The following is a 26,065-nucleotide window of genomic DNA, read 5'->3' as shown; positions in this document are numbered from 1 at the left end:
GTGATGAGTGAAATTATTTGCATTTGATTTGTGTTGAAATTCCGCATTTCACCACTGGCAATGTATTTTGCTTGAACAAAAAACTCACTGCAAAAAAAGACCATTGTCTGCTATGTATTTTGCACGTAAACATTTGCTGTGAAAAAAACACGACTCTAATGTATTTTGCACAAAAAAGTCATTGATGTCAATGCGTTTCCTGAATCTACAATGTTGGTTTATGAAACATTGTTCAGAACTACGTAAACAAACCCAATTCACTGCATTAAATTGGGAGTTTGCAGGGATGGAGCCAATTTCTCCCTTTTAAGAAATAACAATAGTGACGGTCGAATTTGTCCCTTTTCGCTTAGCGAATTTCCCTGTATTTAACTGGGTGACACATGTGGACATCTAAGTGCTGGGCTTCAGTTTAATTTTTGTATTTCATGAGTTTGTGCATTCTCCCCATGTTGTCGTGGTGCTCCAAATTCTTTACATTCATTTCAAAAACTTACAACCAGGTTAAAGGAGATCTTAACCCTAAAAATGACTATGGTTAAAAATGGCATATTTTATATACTTATTGCACCAGCCTAAAATGTCAGCTTCTCAGCAGCAATGATCCAGGATTTCAGCTTTATATTGTAACATTTTTATTCTGTATATACAGTATATTGTGAGTTGGTCACTAAAGCTGGCCATAGACGCAAAGATCAAGGTACGATCGGACTTTCCCATCTCCCGACCCGCCACTAACCGTTCAGATCAAAGTCTTACCATTCCGATCAAATAAAGTAGTAAAAGAACAGATCAGCCGATGTTCTGCCCGACAGCAATCGTACGATAGTTATGTCAAACCAAAGCTAGTGACAGTCTCCCACTGAAAATCGTACGATCGGCAATACATGCAGAGATATTATCGGCAGCCGACAGAAATTTTCTAACCTGTCCGATCGACCAAACGACCGATCTCCGCCGGACGAAAAATTTCGGGACTCTCCACAGACGGTCCGAAAATCGTACGAATCCAAGATTAATACGATCGGATTGTTGCGTCTATGGCCAGCTTTAGTGACAGCAGCACAGAGCATGTGTAGTTAATCAGCAGAAAAGAAGATGAGGAGCTACTGGGACATCTTCAGCAGCACAGATCTTCCCTGCTAAAGGGCTGTTACAAAACATAATGTACATCATTTCTAGCCTACTTCTTTAGTTAGGCTTTAGTTCTCCTTTAAAAGACTGATACAATTGACCCAAGTGTGTGGTGTGTGCATGACAGACACCCAGTACTTATGACATGCTAAAACAGTCATTCTCATCCTTATTTGTAAGGCTCGCTTGCAGTGAGGGTGGTAAGGCCTAATTATATGGTTATACAACAACAACAAAACATTCTCTCAGTTGTGTGACTTTTTCTAACTAACTTTTTAACTGATGTAAAAATATTTAAATCAATTAGGTTAAAAGGCAGCTGCAAACCCAATTGTAATTTTGTTGTTGATGTTTCTTAAGGGTGTTGCCTTAGTGTTAACTATGATAAGCATGCAAAGGCTTGGGTAAAAAAATTGAGTTAGCTATTTTATACTGTCCACTGGGAAACACAATACTTGTGCACATGATTTGTACTTCATTTGCATTCAGCTGTAGCTAAATCAAGTGGTTTACTCTTGCTATGTGCAAAGTATATTTACACACATCAGGAAGCAATACATGTATGTTTATCAAGCTGATGTTCATTGTAAGTAACAATGAACAATGTTTTATGTCATCACAAAAGGAAGGTTTTCTTACCAGGTTCCTGATGGCTGGAATGTAGTAAATGATATTTGATATAGACAATATGTCATCAGCTGACCTTCCGCACAAGCAAGGGAAGTCATTAGGAGGTGTTTTGTTAAGCTAGTTTGACATAGGACTTGATGGGCCTATTTACATTTGTACAGTCATGTTATTATAATGGGTGGTATTAATGTAACTGTAAAGCATGCTTGATATGTTTATGCCTTAAGCAGACAAGTATACACTAGACAGCATTGTGGTCAGCAGCACTACACCTTCAGCTGTGCAAATATACATCCTATTTTGTAGAAAGTCATTTCAAAGTCAAATAAATGTATGAATAAAATTGTGGTAAACCAAATCAGGTTTGGGCAGCTAATACTCATATGTTTATGAATGCAGTGATGTTACATATTTCTGCAGGAAGGAATCCTATATTATAAGATAACAGATAACATACATAAAATAAAGGAACACCGATGCTATGCCATTTTTATTGAAAAAAAAAACCTAATTAGATGCAAACATTGATGTGGTAAAAATATATTTATAAACCGTAACATCCCCATTAACCCTTTAAAGGGGATCTAAACCTAAAAAAAAATAATTGATGCAGTATTACTCAGGGTGCTCCTCTGAGTACTTTTGTAATTTACATGCATTTTTTTTTTTATTTGTAGTGGTTTCTGGGATATTTGTATTTTTAGAATGCTAATAGCAGACTTTTAGCGCAACTGAAAGTCAACAACCCTAGGGTCAAGTGAATCCAGAAAGTGCACAGACACTCTAGGCCTTCAAAAAGCTGTTGGGCTTAAAGGAGAATTCAACCCTAAAGTTTAAAAAAAACTCTACCCCCTACCCTACATAGACCCCCCTCCCTCATCCCTCATCCCCCAGCCTTAGTGTTACCCCAGGAAAATGCCCCTAACGTTTTACTTACACCTCGGTGCAGATTCAGGCATCAGAGTTCATGGGCGCCATCTTCGATAATCTTTGGAATGAGGCCGGCGCTTCTGCAATTTTTGTGAGTTTCGCCACACCGGTCTCATTCTGAAGATTTCTGAAGAGAAGAAGATGGTGCCTGAGAACTCTGATGCCTGAATCTGCACCGAGGGGTAAGTAAAACGTTAGGGGCAATTGCCCGGGGTAACACTCAGGCTCAGGGGAGGATGGAGGGGGGTCTATGTAGGGTAGCGGGGGTAGGGTTTTTTTAACTTCATGGTTAAATTCTTCTTTAAGCCCATCTAGTATAAAACTTAATATAATTAATAAATGTAAATTTCACAAGTGCTCAGAGGACCACTCTGAATAAGTTTACATACATTCATTTTTGAAGTTTAGATCTACTTTTAAGTGGCAGCGATGCAGATTCTATAAATTCTGATTCAATTCGAATGAATAAGAAAACAAGTGTTATTAGGGAGTCAAAGGAGTCATACTGTTAATAGACATTCTACCTATTAACAGTATGCAGTGTCAAAAAATGTTCTCTATTTTCTGTATAATATTTGTTTGGAAAGTTGAACATACAATAATGAATCTGAATGAATTATATAACAAGCATTAACACACATTTGTTTGATATTGCCTGAGCAAAGGCTGTGAAAAAATACTTTGGGGCATTGTTATGTGACCATAGTTGCCTCAAGGCCTAATTTTCCAGGATGGATTAAGTTGTTATCTTTACAATGGAGTGCTATGCTACAAATGTTTTTTTTAATGCCAGGTGATTGTCAGGCTTTTCAAAACCAAACCCATTATTGGTTTAAAATGTAATTGTTGTTAGCTGCATAGTGACAGAATTTTTTTTAATTGTACTTGACATTTTTCACCTCAAACTGCTCTTATTCAGTCTAGATAATTTAAGTAAGATGAAGCTTCCATAAAAGAACATGACACATTGTCAACAGAGGACCAGTGCGTGTGTGCTAAGAAGATTTAAAATATAAAGCAGATTTTCTAGGTGAGGTAAGGAGAAAGAACAGTAAACATACATAAACCCTTGTGTTTAGGCCTTTGACACATGGAATTTTAGTATTGCTGTGCACCCCAAATTATAAAGGGCTTATGAATTCTTAAAGATTCAGTTTTGATCGTACAGTAAGTTAAAGAAACATAAAAGGCAGACAATTGTATTACAGCATTCTGCTTAAAAAAACAGGTAAAATACCTTGCTATAAAAACCAATACAATATCCAAATGATTCATTTTCTACACATTCATTTTACTGATGATAATGTTGATTTTTTTTCTGTGTATTGTGATTTGTTTTCCCATACATTGGTCAAATAGCTCACAATTTTCTTGTCTTTACAAAATATTATTTTATTGGTTTGTGACATAACTATGATATCACATCTACATTTTAGGTCAAAAGGACACAGGACAATTTTGGATGTTTTTTAGTTCAATGGAAGAGGAGGAGCTGATCGAAATTGCCCCCCATTTTCTTTGAATGGCAATTGCCATCAACACCAGTAAGCTTTTCTGACAGGCGATTATCATTTAGAAATTGTCAATGAAAGGGAATGGTGGGTGGCCATACCTAGTTTTTTGTCCCCTACTATAGAGCTAGACAACAACTTGGTTGACAAATGACCCCATGTGCCATTTCCTTAATAAATGTTTCCCCATTTGTGTTATGATAAAAGATAGCTGGATAGCTGGAACTTGAATTCATAGGATCTTACTTTTGGAGCCAACTGGTTTCTTCTTCAGAACTGCATGTGTAATTCCTGTGTAATTGCATGGCTATTGCTTAGCAAATAGCTCCTTATTACAATGATAAAGGCAGTTCTTAAACAGTCAGCGATTCTGCAGGTTTGTTAAGCTCTTTCCCCCACCCCTCCCTGAGGATTACCTATATTTTAAATTACCTGGTAATTTCAATTGTGACTCAGCTGTAACCTTGTTGGTGGTCTGAAAAATTTGCTGTGTGTGTGATGCACAGTTTTGTGTTAAATAGAGAACTAATACACAGGATTATTAGGGAGACAAGTGTTAAATGACTCTTAAATTGTCTATAACCTATAATACTACAGAGCAATATGGTAATTACTGGAAGAGAAGTTAATAACAAATAATCTCTACATCACTTAAGAAATGTTTGTTCCTCTTTCATCCCGTAGCTCTGTCCTCGCTTTTAAAAAACAGGAAGAAAAAAAACTCATGATGAAAAGGAAATATAATTACTTTTCAACCCCATGAGGCCGGTTTTTCATGTATTTACTTTTGCAAACATGTTTTGAGGACTCCGATGCAAAAAGCAAAATCATAGCTATGTTGTGTTACTTTGTACAAAAAGTCGTACAAATCACAAGTACAGATATACTTCTTTATACGCTTCTTTATTTACTATAATTTATTTTAATTTCTTTTTCTATTTTCTATAATATTAAATATTTTTAAGAAATAAGTCATTTAAGTTTGCTTTCAAACTCTCTATAAGTGTGTTGGCAACGTTATATTAGGGGGGTTATTTATCAAAGGTTGAATGTGAGAGTTTTTTTATATCAAATTAATTTGAATGAGCTCTACTTATAGTAACTCACAACCTGAATGTTATATTAAACTTGATCGAGTTTTTCGATGAAAAAAAACCCTTGAATTGATCAAGTTTTCGTCAGAAAAAAATCTCTGAAATCATGTAGGCTTCAACTTCAAATGGTTCAAGGTACCTGTGCCATGGACTCCTACATGAACTCGACAGGTTTTAGATGGTGTTTTTTTGGGTTCAAGCTATTTCCAGGGTCGTGGTATAAGAAATCTTGAAAAATTTGAGGTTTTTTTGACCAACAAAAAATCACCTTGAAAACTTACATTTTTGTGGAAAACACAACTCGATCCCTCATAAATAACCCCCCTGGTCTTTATTTTTATTTACATATTTATTTATTAAATTTATTAATTAGTTACACCCAATTCTTTGTCCAACCTGGAATTTTAAAAAACAACTGTAAGTTGTGCCAAAGACTTTAGCAACCAGAAATAGACTGACAGTGAGGTTAGATTTTCATTCATTGCTCTTTTCTCTCTATCTTGCTGCTTAGATTTCTTAAAGAACACCCCTACCCATTTATAAAAACTGAACACCCCCACCTTTTATCTTCCTGAACAGCATCAATGGGTTGCACAGAATCTGTCCCTTGAATCTTCAGCACACTGCAATCCAGGTTAACTTTCAGTTCCTATACTCCTACTAGGCAATTATGGCAGCCACAGAGGTAAAAGGGAAGGGAGCAGTTTCTGGGAGCCTCATTAATGTGGCTCAAGAGAGAAAAAGAGGACCTGCGTAGGGGGTACTGGTTAGAAATGGTGGTGCTCCTTAAAATGTCATCCTATGTAATTGCAATAAAAATAATAAACAAAAGCAGCACATAAAAAAGAAGGCCAACAGCTTCATATTACATAAAATTCTTTTTCAGCAAAAACTTAACTCTAATTGGGGTCATGCCATTCATGTTTGAAAAGTAGCAGGTTGACTTAAGCTAAACCTGCCCTAATCCTCTGCACTGAGAGGTTATTGAGGGGCTGCTGCAGCTGCAATTTCTAGGCTATAGTGCCTTCACTATACATGTTAATCTGAACTTTGATGCTGTGTGAGAGCGGATATGCTCTGTACACAGGCCTATTCATTTACAAGGTTATGCCCAGTAGCACATATCATACTTAGGGCCAGATTCAATTCAGTGAGAAAAGAGTTATCACATGAAAAATGAACGTGATTCAATATGAGATGCAATGCAATTCAAATCTCAAGGTTCGCATGAAAACTACTGAAGTCTATGGGAAAAAAAGTGGAACTGAATTTGGAAAAAAGTTTTTACTCCTAGAATTAAATCTAATTTATGACCCATGATAAACCATGAAATCACTTTTTTTCACTGAATTGAATCTGGCCCATAGTTTGACTTACTTAATGTTAAATGCACTGTGAAAGCAGAACATGAAGTAAAAGGGGAATTGGCTATTTAGGGAATATTTAACACAGGGATAGAAGAGAAAATTCTTATAAAATTGTTTGTTTAATCTCTTGATACATATGCTGTGTGTTTCCAGTTCCTTTGTTAGGCTGGTTTATCAAAAGTAGCTACCTCATTTGGCCACCAACATTCTGGACCCATTGGACAAGGATTGCATGTCCCTCACACAATGGGATTTTAAACCTGCTCAATAGAATACTTGTTGACCAGGTTTTGATCAGTCACACATTGGCCCCTACACAAAGACCAATAAGATGGCAATTTAGTTTGAAGGGGTAAATTGGCAGCTTACATCTGCCCGAGTATAGTCTTCTTAAACCTGTATAAACATTAAGGGGGTTACTTATTAAAGTCTGAATGCCAAAACTCAAAAAAAAATTAAAATTTCGAATTTTCAGTGGATAAAAAACTTTTTGGAGATTTATTATACCCTGAGGATGGAAAAAGTCAGAATACAAAAATCCAGCATCTCAGACCAGCAAAGGGTAGTCCAGGCAAAAATCTGAAAAATTTGGGCTTTTCTGGAAAAAATTTCCCCGAAAATTGTACGATTCATATTGTTGCTAAATATTTATCGAGTTTGTCCCTGATCTGATTAAATCCTGCTTTTTTAATAATAAATAATCTTGTTTGGGCTGAAAAATATCATATATATATATATATATATATATATATATATATATATATATATATATATATATATATATATATATATATATATATATATATATATATATTAGAAAGTAAATTAATTCCTACAATAGTGGGCAGGGGGAAAGATATCTTTGACACCTACTTTATTTTCACACTTTATATATTAGGTCTGTATGCTAAATAGTCCTGGTTTCATAAAGGTCTGATTGTCAGGCTCAAACCAAACAGAGAATTGATAATACTATTGATTGGGTCCTCAATATTTCTTTGCATAGCAGAAAAGAGAAATATTTCTAAAAAATTTGAATTTTTTTCTTAAAGTGGGATCTATGGGAGATGACCTTCCCATGATTCAGAGCTTTCTAGATAATGGAGTTGCTAATAAGCGATCCTATACCTGTACTTTGAGTTCAAATAGATTAAATAATATGCTTTGGAAAGATAGGGTGATGCATAGAAAATGTATTACTTTTTCAGTCTGCTCATTTCTCCCTTGGGATTATAAACTTTGATCACAATATTGTGTAATGAATTAGGAATATGAAAATAATTCTAAATAAATTAAGAAGATAGCAATAAACTTTGTGGTTATGGTCATGCCTCTGTGACTGTGGGCAATTTACAGTCTTTTCAATCTGCTTTACTAGTTACAGTTCTAGAATGTAGACTGGTTACAATTCACATGGCAGCAGCCTATTGATTTGACCATATAGTGTGCCTTTGTCTGGCCCTCTTTTACAAACCTAAGCATGGAAGTTCACCACTCAAACTGTGTCCATTATAGAGGTGGTTATAATACTCAAGGCTTTGCCGTTGCCAAGAAGTTGTTCTTGTACTTTTGTACTATTTTCGGTTTTCACTGTAAGATCAAAAACACAAATCACACAACGACAAATACATATTTCTCAGTGAAACTCCCTTTATTTAGTTCACTTAAGTTGTTTCATTTTGTCAGTTTCAAAGGGCAAGATAACAGAAGATTCATAATAAACCAGTACTGACTTGAGCATCTTGCACAAATATAAAAAATAACCTTATTTCAGGAGTCCTATTTCAGTTCTTGTCTTTCAGATCCTCCCTTCTTAACAACTTAAGCTAGTTGACTCCATGTTTGCATGGCAAATCATTGTGGTTTTTTAAAAAGGGAGAGGAAGAAAAAATTCCATACAGATCTTTAGAAAAAAAATCATAAACCCTAAAATCTACTAGGAGCTGCTGAGTATTTCCCACTAAAATGTACAACTAGCAAACCTTCCACGTGTAAAACACATTGAATGGAATGCTGTCAAAATAAATAATTTCTACTATAAACAAATGCAAACATATCTCTTTCAACAAACTGTAAATAAAAAAACAGTCTTTTATACAATAAATATTAAGAAACCATTGACTTAGTTGAAAATGTTCTCCTCATATAAATTAACAATTTTAATTACATAAAGCAGAATGGACATTGGTTAAAGCATTTAAAACAAAATGAAAAGAAAAAGTGGAATGCACATAATATAATTATTGAGAATAAGTTGGTCACTAAAGTTAAAAGTGTAAAGAAGTACGAAACTATTTAGGGATTTACAATGTTGTTTTGTTTATCATACAAAATAAATACATTTTATGATATAGTAACCTAGAAGAATAAATAATCTTATTTTTTTGTAAGTGGAAATTTCTTCTCATATTTGACATAACATCAGAGCCAGCACTTTCTTCCCTAAAATATAAGCCTTAATTTCAAACACTGAAAGGCTACTGTGCAATACTCCAAGAGTATTGAATATGTCAAATTAACAATAATTAATGTCATTTATTTGACTATTACATGTAACAATATGGATATTCTCATGAAAATTCTTATTGGGACAAGAAATGGATGAAATGTCTGGAGCTGCAACTTATAGGGCACCCACCATAATGGACTGAGAAAAATTTCTAGAATACTGAACTATGTTGATGAGACCTTAAATTCATACAAATTTCAAATTAAAGATGTAATGAGTCCTTGAGATAATTTTATGAAAACGGGAGAATAGAAATGATTCTTTTTTTTTTTACGAAAATGAAGAAAAGCTCATTTAGGGATATAGAAAGTGATTTGAGAGTTCAGAAAAAATGTGGTAGCATTTACAAGTAATTAGTTTTCTTGCACAGCTACCTTAAAAGGGTGGTTGTTTTGAGCATAACAGGATCTACAAAACCAGTAAAATGTGGTAACAATTTCTATTGCTATTTGTAGCCATAAAGATTCATTAAAATAAACTCTTCTTTATGCTGTTCCATGTGGCCAGCCTTGATTAACATCCTCTTTCTCTCATGTTATCAAGCATTTTTTTTCCACTTTCTACTTGAACCATCAATGAATAAGCTATTGGTATAACTCGGGCAAGAACAGTCCTGCTTTAAGATATGTTATGAATGCAGCTCTATTTTGGGCCCAAAGCTAACAGGTTCTTATTTTCTTTTCCATCACCTTCTTCACTTTTCCTATTATTTTTTCATAGACTCTCTTCATAGTTCCTTTTAAGTTTACAGGGACATGACAGATACCTGTGTCTTTGTATATCGTAAAAGCATAATCAACAGAATAACTGTTCCTATATAGCGGCACCTGCTCCCAAATACATTGATGATGTGTAACTATTCTACTTAAGTGATTAAATGCATGTACTGTATGACAAAGTCATAAATCTTATTATATATATATATATATATATATATATATATATATATATATATATATATATATATATATATATATATATATATATATATATATAAAATCTAACTGGAAACAACAGAGTGGAAATAAAATTGATAGGATCAATACTGGATTCTTGAAGAGCACAGGGAGCAGTATTTCCTAATGCATCTTAACATATGAATTTATTAAACTCCAATAATCAACAGTAACCTGAATGTTTAAATAATGCCAAAATATATTACATTGGCTGAACATTATTATAGTGACACTAAAAAAAAGAGGGAGAGATTTTTTGAGTGTCATTTATCCAAGTTATTATATGTATAAATGCTATAAGATGGTGTATAATATTCTTGAAACAAGTTTTTTTTTACATTTTAACAATATTTTTTTGTGTTATAACAGCATTTTCAGTGTATTATCTATATCTTATGGCCACACATTCTCATACCCATTTATTTCTAGCTGCTGTTTTCAGATAACAAGCTCTCTGCATTCAGATAACTATGGGATTTGCCTTAGGTTTCTATTAAATATTGGAGTCTTTAGATAATATTGGGATGAACACTACTCAATTCAGTCTCAACATAAGGTTTAACAGTGGCCTTAATAGTTTTAGAGTGTTATCTGTGAAAGATGGAACTGTATTTTACTGAACACTTTTTTCCATATGTATGGGAAACAGATTGTGTGAGTAGTGATTTGGCACTGCCTTGGGCAAACTGTATTTGTTTTCTTTTTTTATATTTTGTAAGGATGTAAGCTAAGAGGAACAGTTATTTTTTTCGTTTTAGTGTACTGTACATGCACATAAGTGCTTTACAGGGTTTTTACCATTTTCAGATAGTGACAAAAAAAGAATCATTCTTAGTAATAAAAGTTAACTTTTGAAAATAACAAATGCTGTTACATCAACCACAACACAGTGGTATTAGTGTATCTATTTTCTTCCACCTACTGCCTTACACATTTATCATAAGAATTTTGCCAAATGAAAATGACTTATCATATATATACATCAGTGTAAAATATTACAATATGTTCTATTTTCTTTTCCTTTCTTTGCAAACTGCAAACAAGTCAGAAAAACGTATTTGTATAAAAAAAGACAAATACATCAATACACCATTTGCTTTACAATGCAAGCTAAATACTGTGGAATAAATTAGATAGAAAATAGTTACAGGTATGTGTTTTGATAATTATACAAAGGAAAAAAAATCTGTTTGCTCTTATACACATATACATACTTACAAAACAATTGAAATTGTGGAAAACAATTTGCTGAAATGTCTGCTGCCGCAGTAAAAACGAAAATATTGATATTCTCACTTTCAATTATCTGAGTATTACATTTTTGTTACTTATTTAAATAGTACTTAACCAGCTGCAATAAAACAAGAAGAGTTTTACCATGCAAAATGATCAAAAACTTTCATTAAGCAGTGGTCAATATTATTATGCCGCTAATTAATAATTCAGCAAAATACACTGTGGCAGTTAGCTAATTTGTAAAGTTCATTTTGGATAATTTGGAGAAAAAAATATATCTGCTATACAGTATAAAGCTTGCATTTTATTTCAAAACAACTGCATAAAAAAGAGGCGACTTATTTCAGCATCATGTTGATAATTTTTCTACCCAGTGTATACAGTGGGCAAATTAAGGCCAAACAAAGCCAGACATGTAAGTTGCCGAAGTGTTTTTTTTCCCTCCTTATAGAAAAGAAAAAAAAATGCTTTAAAGCAGCACAGTTGCCCATAAATGAATCTAGATAGAATATACTATTTTGGCTTTGAATAACTTTTTATATACACTTGATCCTTTAAATATATTCTTTCCTATCTGCCTGTGATTGTCAGTCATAGACAGACTGTTAATTCTCCATGCTAATGTCTTTGGTGTAGGTGTATCATTGAAGGTAGAAAAAAATGAAAATAGTCATAAAAATAGCTATTTTGCTGTGTGCTGTAGCAATTCTGGTATAGCTCATGTTAAGTGCAGCTCATAAAACCTCTCTCGAAAATACTTGTTAAATAAGAATATTAGGCGGTCAAATACTGTTGTAGTGCAAATTAAAAAAAAAAAGAAACATTTACATTTTTCTTTTTCTTTTTTTTTTTTTAAACAAAATATAGAAATGTTTGGATCCAGAACCTGGACCAACATGTTCCTTTCAAGTATCTCTCATGAAAGAACAAAAATATTTACGTTGCTTCCACTGTAAAAGTCTCTCTTTTAATTCTCAGGTAAACGGTTTTCAAACCCAAAAAGTTGCATAGTTCTATGATCATCAGCACCGTAGTGAAATTTAACTTTGTTTGCCTTTTTTCTGTATTTTTTATACTTTTGCAAGGATAGTGCAGAGGAAGAAGGTGAGATTACCTGCGCAATGTATTTATCTTCTGAAACTATGAACTGCTGACTGACAACATGGCATCAAACATGACTCTCTGGATATCTTTACAGTGTACCTATTTATACACATTTGTATACCCGCATGTGCAGTAACAGAAGCACCTGTCAGATATGCAAACATTTTATAAATAGCTTTATATTTGTTCTTGTGCTTTTATTTAAAATAAAATCCACAGTCGTGCTTAAAAAGGGGTTTCCACGTTTGGATAAAAATTGCTGCAGGCTGTTTACTGTGAATCAAGTTCACCACCCAAACCCTGATAACTTTGACTTTTGATCTTTGTTCATTTGCACTTCTCTTGATTAGTGTATTTTCAACGCAATGCTGACAATGACAATGCTCTTTTTAACTTTATGAGCAGCCACATTCCTCCACAATCATATTTTGAATATCCTTTTTGATTATATTCTGACCGTCATCATAGTACAACATGGACATAGCTCTAAGCTTAGAGGGCACACAGCAGGATTTGATGCTGGTGAAGGGACTTTGGCCCCTTAGTCTGTACTGGTTTATAACTGTGGAGTGAAAAGACAAGGATGAGCCAGTAGTTCCAGCAATATGGCTAGGGCAGTCTCCCTCACAATAATTGGCATGGTAGCCAGGAGGTGCTATGATCCAATCACTCCAACCAATGTCTTTGAAGCTGACGTAGAAATGCTTCTTGCAACAAATGCTAACTTTACCATCACACTCTAAGCCACGTTTTTTTCTTCTATGGGGGTGCTCATCTGTCTGCCGGGCCACAATCATTAGGAAAGGCCTATGTGATTGCTCTTTTTCTTCTTCTGCACCTGATACCCCTGCTTCTTTGTCTTCATCGTCCTTCTTCTTCCTTTTTCCAAGCAAGACAGGTGTAGCCCCTGCCTCCTGGCATTGATCACAAGCTACTCTGATATCTATGGTTGATTTGCCATAATTAAGTAAACGTTGGATGCTACCAGCTATGGGAAACGTATGCCATCCACTTTTCCTTGTATCCACTACTTTTTCTGCAATAAGCAGTTCACTTTTGTTGCTCTCAGATCCACGCTGGTCTTTCTGACCTCTTTGCTGGTGGTACAATCGTATAGTCAGTTTGGTGCGACTTCGATTAGCCTTGGACAACTTTAGGAACAGCCAAAGGTCCGCTTCACCAATAATTAAAAAGTTACTGCCTTCTTTGGAAATTTCAAAGCGCAGTACTTTCTTGGATGGTCCTGAATATTGACAGAAAAGGCAAACAAAAACAAGTATTAGCCAATGATCTTAAGAGTTTTGCTTTACATTTAGATTGACACAATTGACAAGATACAAGTTAATACCGAATCTCTTATGCTTAATCATTTTAAATATACTTATATTTTCTTGTTTCTTCCCTATTGTATTGTAAAGTATCACTGCAAATCAAGAATGGAAAAATGTATGTTTATCTGTTTTATTCAAATTATAACCTTCATTTGAAGAATATAATGAATGAAATGGAGAGCATAGACCTGCAGCAATTCTACATGAAAGGAAGGCAGTGTGCATAATTCAAAAAGGTACATTGCTTCTGTTCTTTGCACTCTGCCTTTCTTAGAGTAAATGACCCCTATAATTTCATACTTTGATAGATGTCTTTGTGGGACTATACACAGACAATGATTTTATCCAAATATGGTGCAGAAATCACTCTGCTATGTGCTTAAAGGTTTTGTAACTTGGGTCAATGCATTAAGCCACCTTCCCACCATGAAATATATTAAGAGAATTAACTGAAGAGCATTTGTAGAATTCTTTAATGCTTGAATAACTATCTGTGAACCTTTGTTTTGCTATTAACTGGATGAGTGGGAACAGGTTTCATTTGCACTGTAAACAAGAAGAAGCTCTGCAGTGCGTAAAAATGGCATTACAATAAGATTTCACAATAGGATTCCAAGCTCGTCATATTATTATATTGTCATATGTCATTAAAAATAAATTGTATGTATATATATATATATATATATATATATATATATATATATATATATATTTATACAAATACAACTATAGCAACTCGAATAATAGAAACACATATATGGGGCCGATTCATGAAGCTCGAGTGAAGGATTCGAATTAAAAAAACTTCGAATTTCGAAGTGTTTTTTGGGCTACTTCGACCATCGAATGGGCTACTTCGACCTTCGACTACTACTTCGACTTCGAATCGAACGTTTCGAACTAAAAATCGTTCGACTATTCGACCATTCGATAGTCGAAGTACTGTCTCTTTAAGAAAAACTTCGACCCCCTACTTCGGCAGCTAAAAGCTACCGAAGTCAATGTTAGCCTATGGGGAAGGTCCCCATAGGCTTGCCTGAGATTTTTTGATCGAAGGATATTCCTTCGATCGTTGGATTAAAATCCTTCGAATCATTCGATTCGAAGGATTTAATCGTTCGATCGAAGGAATAATCCTTTGATCGTTCGATCGCAGGATTTGCGCTAAATCGTTCGACTTCGATATTCGAAGTCGAACGATTTTAGTTCCTAGTCGAATATCGAGGGTTAATTAACCCTCGATATTCGACCCTTCATACATCTGCCCCATACTGTAGAAAACTTTTTTTGGAGAGTGATAATCTGAAATTCCATTGTTTAGTTGTATGTTATAAATATGTACACTGTATTTTGTATAACACATGAACAGATGCTGTTTACAGCACAGCACTACTACATGGTTTGGCCATAAATTATGTTGCAAAATCGAAATGTAAAAAGTGTTGGTTTATTGTCATGGATACTTGGATACACTGATTGGCACATAGCTCTACAAGAAATGATAGTTATGTACAAGTTGGCAAATCGTTTGCATTGCACTAGGTTGTCATTAAGATTTATTTTATTGTCATAATGTACGATAAGTGCTAAAAGATGTATGCTAAATAGAACATGTGATCACTATTGATACCAGAAAAATTCAGATAGCTGCAGCTATCTCTTCACTAGATTGTATATATAAATCTTTTTATCACGTTTAAGTTCTTGGCACTCAGTAAACATGTTTTTAGCTGCTTTGTGTGCTCTTAGCTTAGATGTACTTGGGTTGCTCTGCTACAGTAGGTACAAGCCTATTCGGGTGCATTGGTTTATATAACCTTGTTCTTTTTATATGTTGTCCTTTGCTTTCGAAATTTAGGCAGAGTGTTGAGCTATTAGACTGCTAAAGCTGACCACAAACTGAAGGAGACACCATAGCTGGACAGTATATTAATTTTGTAAGAAACTGCCAAATTAATTAATGTATGGGACTATTGGGGCCCACTGGTCATTAACACATACTGTATACTTGTGCACCAACCAGATCCATAGACTTCAATTATAAGTGTAACCAAATTTAGAGGTATTGTGCATGATCAAACTATTATATAAGATTAAATTCATTTTTCAAGTTTATTGAACTGACCCATACTCTGAAACTCCTGATTATGGCAAACATCATAAGAGTTAACATAAATGCCCCTATTTGCCTGACGGGGCCCTTTTTAAATGTAAAAAGTGTAGATATATATGCCCTAGTGTAGCTTGTTTTTAAAGCATGACCCAAAAAATAGAACATAAATGGAAATACCATTCATGGTGTTTTTTATAGGATACTCAGTAATAATGCGCTCAGCAACTTGTGACTTACTGAAGATCTGGCACAAGGTACAGAGCATATCACAGCATATCATTTTTTATGTATACTTTCACTTTGTCTTTGTAACCTCCATCTTTGTATTCAGTATTTTAAGTCTCAACTTAAAGACTGGCATGTAGCTGTGTCATAGTATACATCTTAGCTTAGTCAGTTATGTTTCTAATTTAGAATGCTATGCACATTTTAATTATAGTACTATGGTGGTAGATATGCTGAGGAATGAGTTATAGACAGAGAACAGCATATTTTTGGGATGTTTTCTTCTGTGCATATACTGATTGGCATAATGATGCTGATCGTGAACATCATGCTGTGGGGGCGTTCCCTTGATAAAGACTCCATGTTCTTGGCACAGAATGAAATGAGTAATAGGTTCTGCTAGGTTATTTGATCATGAGCGAATGAAGTGTTTCTTTTTACAACACGTATTACTTTATTAGAGAAAGGCGACAGTTTAAGAGAGCTAAAATGTTTTTTTTTTTAAATGTAAATATTTTCAATTCTTTTGGAAGTTAAATGCTGTTTTATAACAAAAGGCATATAAGTATACTACGTGGTGACTAGTTAATGAAATTTTATAGGCTTTCACTTAGTCCTACAGAGGTTTACATTCCTTTTTTTTTTTTGCATGGAATGTGCCAAATGCTGATATCTGCCTCACATAAACACATATGCTGTTGCTAGCTGCTGTAAAAGTTTATGGCTATCTAGAGTAGCTACTGTATTAGGCTAGAATACAACACTTTATTGCATTTGTTATTTATAAGTAACATTTAAAAAAAAAGTTTGCCATGTATTTAATATTTGATGCAGACTAAAATTAGATTTTTTCCCAAAACATTTTAAGTTCCGCTGTTTTCAGATAGTTCACCAGTAATAAAATCTAATTTATCTATTTGTGAACATTTTTTCTAATATTGAGGTTCAAAGTTTTATTTGTTACCTTCTTATGTCTTTGTAAAGCAGCTATAATAGGCTCTGAAACTGAAAAAGTAACATGTATGTGCAATCCTTTATCATAAACGGGCTTCTATCACCAGGTGCCAAGGTGTGTCATCTAACACATTTATCATTACCTTTCAGGGCAACATAATTACAATCAGCATGCTTTGCTGTGAATACAATGCAGTGATATGAAAGGTGTCAATTATGTATTCTGCTGGCTCCTGTGTAATACCTCCTGGCATTTGTATTCTAATGCAAGAATAATCAAAATCACCAGGCATCCTTTATTTATTTATGTTTTATTTAGCTGCTGGAGGTCATGTATCTTCTTGCTGACAAATCGTTCTATTCACGTGGGCATCTACTGCTGAAAAGCTTTTACAACACACGTAACTAAGTAAAAATGGCTTCTTTCATCACTCTATAACTATATCAAAACTTTCTTGTATTGTTCCAAATACACAAATTGTTTAACCAGTATCGACTGCGTTTGAGAACGTTCTATATGAGCTTACCGCTTACCATTGGGCCTGGGTGCACATGCCCCAGACCTTCAGCAAGGGGAGTCAAACACCAGAAAAACTTCAGAAGACTGGCACAAGCCTGGACCCACGAAGTAGTAAAGCCGGAGTCAAGTCAAGCTTGTGCCAGCTTCTGTTGAAGTTTTTCTCTTGTTCCAAATAAAGCATGGATTGCTTTTTTTTTTTAAACATGTGGCAAAACCCATCCCACCTTTAGCATATGATATCAATTAAAATACACCAATAGCCCAATTATGCTCCTAAACTGTATAAATAATCATCCTTTCTCTATGGCCTGTATCAGATATAACAACTATTGGGTAAGGTGGCGTGAAATATGGAAAATAAGCCGATCTCCTCTATGTCACTTACATAGTAGTATTAGCTAAAGGCAATCATTGTTTACACTTTATGGTCCCCTGCAGAGAACGAGGAGTTGTATAGTTACAGTAGTTGCAATTTATTTCGATCTGTCTCTTTCATGGAAACTGCACTACTTTTCATTCTTCACCATCAAGGAACAGTAAAGCTAAAAAGGCAAATTGCTTTTGTAAGAAAAGCCATGAAGGTTAACTTGCACATTTTAATTCAATCCCCCTTATTCCTCTCCCCTTTACTTTCATTCTCTCTCTATGTATTGTCATAGTTTATTCTACACAGGCAGCCTTATTTATGTACATATTTATATATCATAGCAGTGGGATCAGTTTTGAATGGTATGACCGGGCACCTTCTTGATAAGACTAACAGAGCACCTTTAAAATGTCTTGGAGGCCAATCAATTGCCATCTACTACGTTAAAGGGGCAGCTTACCCCATGTAAACGCGTAATGAATAAGACTTGTGTTGAACATACTTTCTGCCAGGTGTTTTAATAATGAAAAATTAAGAACAAAACATGATTCATTTTGTAATTTTATAATTAAAACAACAGACAAGAAGTATGTTCAGCACAAGCCTTATTCATTGCACTCGTGGTGACCAAGGAGGTATACTGCACCATTTAAAGCCATCTCCACTATTTGAGATACAGAATTAGGCTTTTCGGATAAGGGGCCTTTCTGTAATTTGGATCCCAATACCTTTACAGAGAAAAAGGAAATAATTTTTAAACATGTGAATTCTTTTATTAAAATGACTACGGGAGATGGCCTTCCTGTAACTTTCTGGACAACAGGTTTCCGGATAATGGATCCAATACCTGTACGTGCTTTAATAAAGCAATGACCCCTAGTGGGCCAATTATTGAAACACTGAAGCATTTTCACTTACATTTAGCAAGTAATAGATAAATTAAGAATCTTTTAGCCATGGGAGTGGCATTGCTTTACTCAGCAGGGAAAGGCTTGCATAACAAAATTAGACTGGAAGCTCTAAGGATGAGTGCCCCCTTTACTCCCACTTTACTTTCTGTATCAGTCACTATTTATATGTAATCGATATGTCTGATGATTACTCCCTTTTCTTGAAGAGCACTGCAAAATGTATTGCTATTACTTAATTTAACTAGGCAATTAACATGATGTACTCGTTTAATTTTGGTACAGCACAGAAGCCAACACTTCATCGCTGCAAATTTAAGCAGGTAATACATGCAGCAACTAGGTCATTTATCTGAGGTGCCTTGAAACAAGGATACATTTGGTGACCTTATACTTGTAAATGAAGATCACTGTTGAGTTGCACCCTGGCTGTATTTGATACAAAAAGATGTGATATTATTAGTGCATGATGATTGAGCAAATGCTCCCATGATGCATTTCCTTTCGGAATCAAGGAAAGAGCAGCTTTTCAGTTGTGAAGTATTTGCGGATATGCATCATGTTATGCCCTAATCCCATTACTTTCTGAAAGACTACTGTGGAATGCTGTCACTGGTATGAGCTGCTTTTCTGGGCAAATGCAAGATTACTGAAATATGTATACTTTGCCTTTGACTTCTAACCCACAAGCCTACAAGGCACACATTTGAGAGACACGTGTGAGATGCAATAACTGTACCAAATGGCTTGTAAAAAAACATGAATATAATATATATATATATATATATATATATATATATATATATATATATATATATATATATATCCACACTTTTGGCTTCCACATGGCTCTAAAGTAATGGATGAATTAAGAAAGTGAAGAAAACAAGTTGCAGTTTAAGCGAAATTTGCCTAAATCATTGGCATAAGATAAGCCATAAATAATATAAAGTTCTATATGGGCCTCTCTTTTGTAATCAGTTTTTAGGGGGGAATATTTCTTGGCATGATGATCACTCGCCTGGCTAGGAGACATACCAACTTCTAAGTTATCAAATATTAAAAAGCAGTATGATCCACATATTTGTTTTTATTGCAAAGCAGTGTTTTAACTCCCTTGTCTCTCCAGATAATGAGCATTATATAGTAGCCAAAAAAAACGGTATGCATTTATGTAAGCAATAGTTTGCTGCCCCTTTCTGGCACTGCGTAGGAATATAGATGCTTGTTTAAAAAAAAGGCTTTGGGATTGGGTTTATCAGAGAAATCTAGAACTAAAATTCTCACTGAATATACTGGCCTGCAATATGCGTACCGATGCTGATTTGAAGAGGCAATACATGTTCTATTTATCTTCACTCCAACGCCCTTCCAGGGCATGAGTGGTTGTGTGCGGTCTTCAATATAAAGTAGAGTAGTAATCAGTTTTTGGGGGCAGGAGTTTGGGTGCAGTCACCATAAAAAAGTTGTTATTGGGTTTTTTGGCAACTTGATATAATTATAATATGGCATTGGGACTCATTATTAGTAGTAGACTCCCCATTTCATCCGGAGAGACATTCACGTTTTTTATGCAATTAACTTCTTTACCCTTATCCATTTGAATAGTAGAGTGTCATAAGCTTATCCTGTTTGCAGGGCAACGCCTCACCATTGGTAGGTATACAGGAATGCAAGATACAAAGTATGTTACTGATACTGAAAAGAACAGTTGTGAAAACATTAAAATCACTATACTTTCCAACCCCACAAAAAACTGTGTCAAAGCACAGTTAAAAAGCTTTTAAAAACGTATGTTCATAGATCAGTGCCAAGAAATTCTGTGACTGTATGTGTGTCGGTAAACACAATATTCTTTTTTTCCAGCTGGTGAAAAGCTTTTTTTCGATCAATATTTATATTTTAACTCTGGATGGAATATTTCACTTTTGCTTTTAGATATTAATAAACCTAATCATGACACAGGACAACACAGAACCAATAAGATGCCTTTGTTAGAGCCCTGTGAAGTGAAAGAAGTTTGCAGTACCTAGTACCCTCTAGTGGCCATTTAAGTAACAGTACAAAAGTCTTGTAATTGACTTTGCCAAATACATGAGTGATGCTTATTGATACTAAGCTCCTTACCTGGCAGGGAAGTTAAAAAGACGCAATTCGTTTGACGGAATAGAAAATGAAATGAAATGTTACATTCTAACATAAATTATTTTTATTTAACTGTTAATTGCTTTTTAATTTTCTAATGACATTAATGGGAAGTGTAATGGGTACATTAAGGGCTTTTTTAATCAGCTAATATAAATAATAGGTCTTTCAGTGAATCATTTTATTGTCTTCCAGCCAGCAACATACTTTACCAGTTAAAGGGCAACTGTGCTTTCTTCCAGAAAGCCAAGAGGGTTTGCATTGTCTGAAGTTGATTCAAGGGTTTCGGCTAGCACTGCAAGTTTCAGTTGTTGCTTTTCAAGGACAAAAAAAGCAGAAATTATTTTTTTTAATCAGAAAATAATTACAGAAAGTTGCCCATTTTTTGGAAAAGTTTAGCCTCTCGACTCTTTTTCGTGGTTTGGCTGGATCTTCTCAAAAAAACTGAAGTTTCGGTATGACTATAGCTTAATTTAAATCTGTTCTTGAGTCCCATCATACAAGCAAATCTTTTCCTAGCTTATTGGGTATGAATGAACTGAGTTTTGCTGGTACATTATTCTAGGTGGTTTACTGGAATATGAGTGATGATTCTGAAATTCACCTGTTTACTTCCAACCTCAGCAAGTCAAGATTTATAATCTGTTTTCTCTCTCTCTCTTTCTCTCTCTCTCTCTCTCTCTCTCTCTCTCTCTCTCTCTCTCTCTCTCTCTCTCTCTCTCTCTCTCTCTCTCTCTCTTTGCAACTACGTCACTTAAACATAGATCTTGTGTCTCCCACAGTAACCATCCAACCCACAGAATGAATCTGGCTGTTGAGACCAAACAAAGTCTGACCATGCAGCCTTCAGACCGTGTTGGAATGGAGTAGGGTTATGGAATGCACATACATCACATGCCAGCAGTCAGAGCAGACCTATTTGTTTGGCATTATCAGCCACTTTATTAACCCCAATTTAAACCTATTATAAGTGCTCAAGCCTGGCACTGATGAGAAAATAATGACTTCTCATTTGCTTGCCGAAAGAAGCACATTTCTAAATGTTCTCCCCCACCCCCTGTCTGACTTGGGGTTATAGGCTGATGGATGAACTATTATACCTGCAGAGGTGTTTTGCTGCAGATACTGCCATGTTCCAGACCTCTACTACTGTAACTGAACCGATATAGATGTATATAGACAACCTTTGATTGAGATTGGTGACACCAGAAAAGTAACTTTTCTAAAATGGTTGTCTTGCAGCATTTAAACAATTATACTTATATTTTATCTAGTAGACTGTATGTGCCAGATAATGAATTAATAATGCAACTGGACAGTATACACATTATACAGTGAAATGTGCATTCTTTGTATAAAGCATAACCATTTTTCTATATGACTAAAGCAGCAACAGCCTTAATGATAGGAGCAGAAAGCAGATCCATTAATAGGACACAGGATGTGTATATACACAACTCTGTATGGCTAAGTGGGGTTTACCTCACAATTCCCAGCCTCATGGAAGAGAACAGATAGTGCAGTACTACACAGTATTCTCAGAGGCAGCAAATCGCTGGCAGGAATGTCTGATCTGGGAGCATGCACACACTCCTGCAAGGCTTTTCCTGCAGACAGAACATCTGAGTCAACAGGTTTTCAAGACTGGAAACTCTGAGCGCTTGTCTTAATTGTTTATATTCCTGCAGCACATTTTAAACAAAATTGCTTAGAGTTCCCGCACATACTTTGCTTACGATATGCTGCACTAAACAATGGCATTCTTTTCCCACTGGCTCAGTGACTAGAGATAAAATGCTATTATAACAGGGCTGCTTTTAAAGTTTACTGCGAGCAATAGCTGCAGGGGAAAAAATAAAAGGAAGAAGAAGAAGAAATGTGGGTTTTGACAGCTCCACTGTTTAAGAGCTGCTGTAGTTTGTTTGCAGCAACAGTTTTCAACACAGTCTGCAGGACATGCTGAACTATTTTATTCTTATGAATGGGAGACATGAGCTGTGTCAAAACATACTCAATCAAGACTACGTTTCACCGGTGGCGTTTAGAGGGCTTTTACCTCAATCTTGCTTACAGAAGACAGATAAAAGTTGTGCCTCTGCTGGGATAAAACATGTTGCTCTGGCTTATTCCAAGGAGGTAAGCACCATGCTTCAATGGGGTTGGGGGGCATCTCTCAAATATTTGTCTGCTTGGAAACACATGCAAGTTTGCCTGTTCCAGCTGCTTAGCAATACAAGTGCACAGCAGCCGTCAGCCCTTGCCTCTGGCAAAGTAGCCAGTGAAGCTTTGCATTTCAGTCTGCGGCTGGACTCTTTGGTGGTAAATGGGTGGAATTGAATCTTTAAGCGTCACACACACAAGCCACTACCTTCCTCTATTCAGATGCCTTTAATGATCATAACAGCTGACTTATAACCTTTTGACCAAATCTTTGGCAGTAATTATTTTTTACACTTCGAAGTGATTACTGAGCTATCAGCATAATGTTAAAAGCATAACCTGCAGCCCTTAATGGATTGTTTCACACTCTCTGCCTGCCTTCTTCTTTTTTCGTTTTCTACAGTTTTGGACAGTGCCCTTCCCCCTCCAGCACTTGTACTCTGTGTTAAAGATTGCCCAGAGATAGCTCATTCGCTGTGAATTTAGCAAGTGCAAACAAGCATTCTGTGGCCAAGGTTAAATCTCAGGAAGAAAAAAAAACACAAATTATTGCATTCTCCACAGTTCCACAATTATTTCAGCCACAGTTCCCTCTTTGTTTATCAGCAGCACATATCCTGTGTATGGTATTCAAAAGCTACATTAGTGTCTCAGAAACTCACCTGATTCAGCAAAAGTGATGATTTCTGAAGTTTGCTCCGAGATTTCATTCATTTCTGCTCTTCCTGCAATGACATCCTCAATTTGAACTTGCCCATCGTCTCCCACTTTCCCCACATGTAGTTTCTTAATGGCATTTAAGAGCGCTGCTTTAGGCACTGTCTGTGTAATGTTGGGTCTGTCCCTCAGATGCAGCATATTCAATATGTGCTTTTTGACTGCCTCCACCATGTCACTCTGAGAACTTGGCACATCCTTTTGGAATTTTGCAAGGGCACAAGATGGACAGTCATTCACTGAGCTGTGCCCCTCGGATCCTGGAGTTGGGGAACTCCTCACTATAATCCAGCAAAGTACCAAACAAACTCCTTTCAGCAAGTGTGCAGGCATCCTGTCACCAGGTGATGATTCTTTCCTCCAGACCCTCAGCTTTTCTTTCCTTTATATGTTTTTTTTTCTTTCTCTCTGAATTCTTGTTTTGCGGGGAAAGTTATTTCCTCACAATATATCGCTTGTCCTCCTTGAGAAAATTCTCAGAAACAAGCAAAAAGTTTTTTTTTTCTTTTTCAGTAAAGTTTGGCTTTGCAGTTTCTCTCTCTCTCCCTCTCCCTCTCCCTGGTTTAAGTGCTGTGGGTATTTGTGGCTGTCAGTGTGAAACGCTCTGACTTCTGTCTCTGCCTTTTGAGAGAGAGAGAGTGAAAGAGAGTAGAGACAGGGAGGACGGATTTGCCTGAAGTGAGTGAGTGAATGAGAGAGGGTGGGAGCTTGTCTACAGTATGAGTAAGGACTTGATTAGGGAAGGGGGAGGAACAGATTCTGACAGGCTGCTTTTGCTTAGTTCTTACTAACACACACCTCTTCATATATCCCAAAGCTCATGCTTTTTGCTGCCCCCTCCTTTTAATCAGTCTTTCTTTCTTTCTTTCTTTCTTTCTTTCTTTCTTTCTTTCTTTCTTTCTTTCTTTCTTTCTTTCCTTTTCTCTCTTATCTCACTGTGTCTTTCCCCATCTCTCTCCTTCACTTTTAGAATCACCCCTTTCTCCCTTTTCTATCTCCTATTCCTCTCATACAAATACACCCTCGATATTCCTTATTGTCACTCACTGTGTTGGATTGTCCTGACATCTACTAAAGGCACCACATCACTTATACTGATATTTCCTTGTATTTGTGTGTGATCTGTTTCAAACGGTTTAATACACCAGCACAAGTTGTTGCGCACACAAACTGTCTTTCCCTGGCATTTGTACTTTATCCCTCCAGAGAGCAGGCATAGGAAATCTTCAGCCCTTCAAATGTGACACTGGAACTCTCAGCATCCTCGCTGAGAGGCAAAAACAAAGTTGGACAGAAGCAGTTGGATAGAAGGTAAATCTATTACCTATGCAACAGTGTGTAAACCTTTATGCTTATTGCAGCTGTGATCGCCAGTTAAAAAAATATATTACAGTGATAAATGGCATTAATGATAAATGATATTTAGAACAAAGTCCCATGACTTAACTCAGTGAGCAACTCTAAATACTATGGTTTCAGACTGTGTATTCCGCAACGAGTGATTCAGCACCATTAAAAAGAGGGAAAACTTTTTTTTTTGACATCACTGACTTACTGTGCTGTCTAGTATTTTGTGATATTGTGCTCATAAACATATCACATACAGGGATTGCTACATACTGTTAAAGTCCCTGTCTATATCCATTTAGTATTAAAGAATACATAAATATCTGTGCCTTTAAAATGCTGTTTCTCAAAGCAGAAAGCCAGTGCCCCTTCTGTCTTAGTGGCTTCATGCCGCATGTTTTGGACAAAGATACAAGCACTTAAGATCTGACGCTACTTACTCTACCAGTGGAGCCCAATCAACAGTGAGATACATAGGAGAATCTGAAATGGACAATGATACACACAGAGCTAGCAGTAATACTGATGGTGAGGCATATCAGAATATGCATCAGAGTAGATATTTCTAGACATTAAGTCTTATACTTCTACAGCCATATCAATATTAATGTAACTAAATCCCCATAGTGATAAAACCGCTTTGAATAAACGTGTAGTCATCTTCATTATAACCCACTGCAAGTGATTAACTCACAAAGAAACTCCAGTTAAATTTGTCAATTTACTAGTTATAACAGTGTGTGTGAGACTTTTTTTTCCCCCTGAGCATAAATAGAAAGGGGTAAAGAAAAAGGTGCAATAAAAACT

At 35.6% G+C, this 26,065-nt stretch overlaps 1 protein-coding gene across 1 annotated transcript; it reads right to left on the bottom strand.

Annotated features, from left to right (window-relative positions):
- Positions 1 to 8,302: 8,302 nt before the first annotated feature.
- Positions 8,303 to 24,654, bottom strand: inhba.L (inhibin subunit beta A L homeolog). The gene is made up of 2 exons (XM_018267544.2): positions 23,857 to 24,654; positions 8,303 to 13,714 (listed from the first exon to the last, which is right to left on the bottom strand). Exons 1-2 carry the CDS (start codon positions 24,242 to 24,244, stop codon positions 12,867 to 12,869), a joined length of 1,236 nt encoding a protein of 411 aa, XP_018123033.1. The 5' UTR covers positions 24,245 to 24,654; the 3' UTR covers positions 8,303 to 12,866.
- Between the last annotated feature and the right edge of the window lie 1,411 nt (positions 24,655 to 26,065).

Source organism: Xenopus laevis, chromosome 6L (genome assembly GCF_017654675.1).
Source record: "Xenopus laevis strain J_2021 chromosome 6L, Xenopus_laevis_v10.1, whole genome shotgun sequence".
NCBI classification, from domain to species: Eukaryota; Metazoa; Chordata; class Amphibia; order Anura; family Pipidae; genus Xenopus; species Xenopus laevis.
Note: the sequence above shows the minus strand (reverse complement) of the source record. Positions and strands in the feature narration are given on the sequence as shown.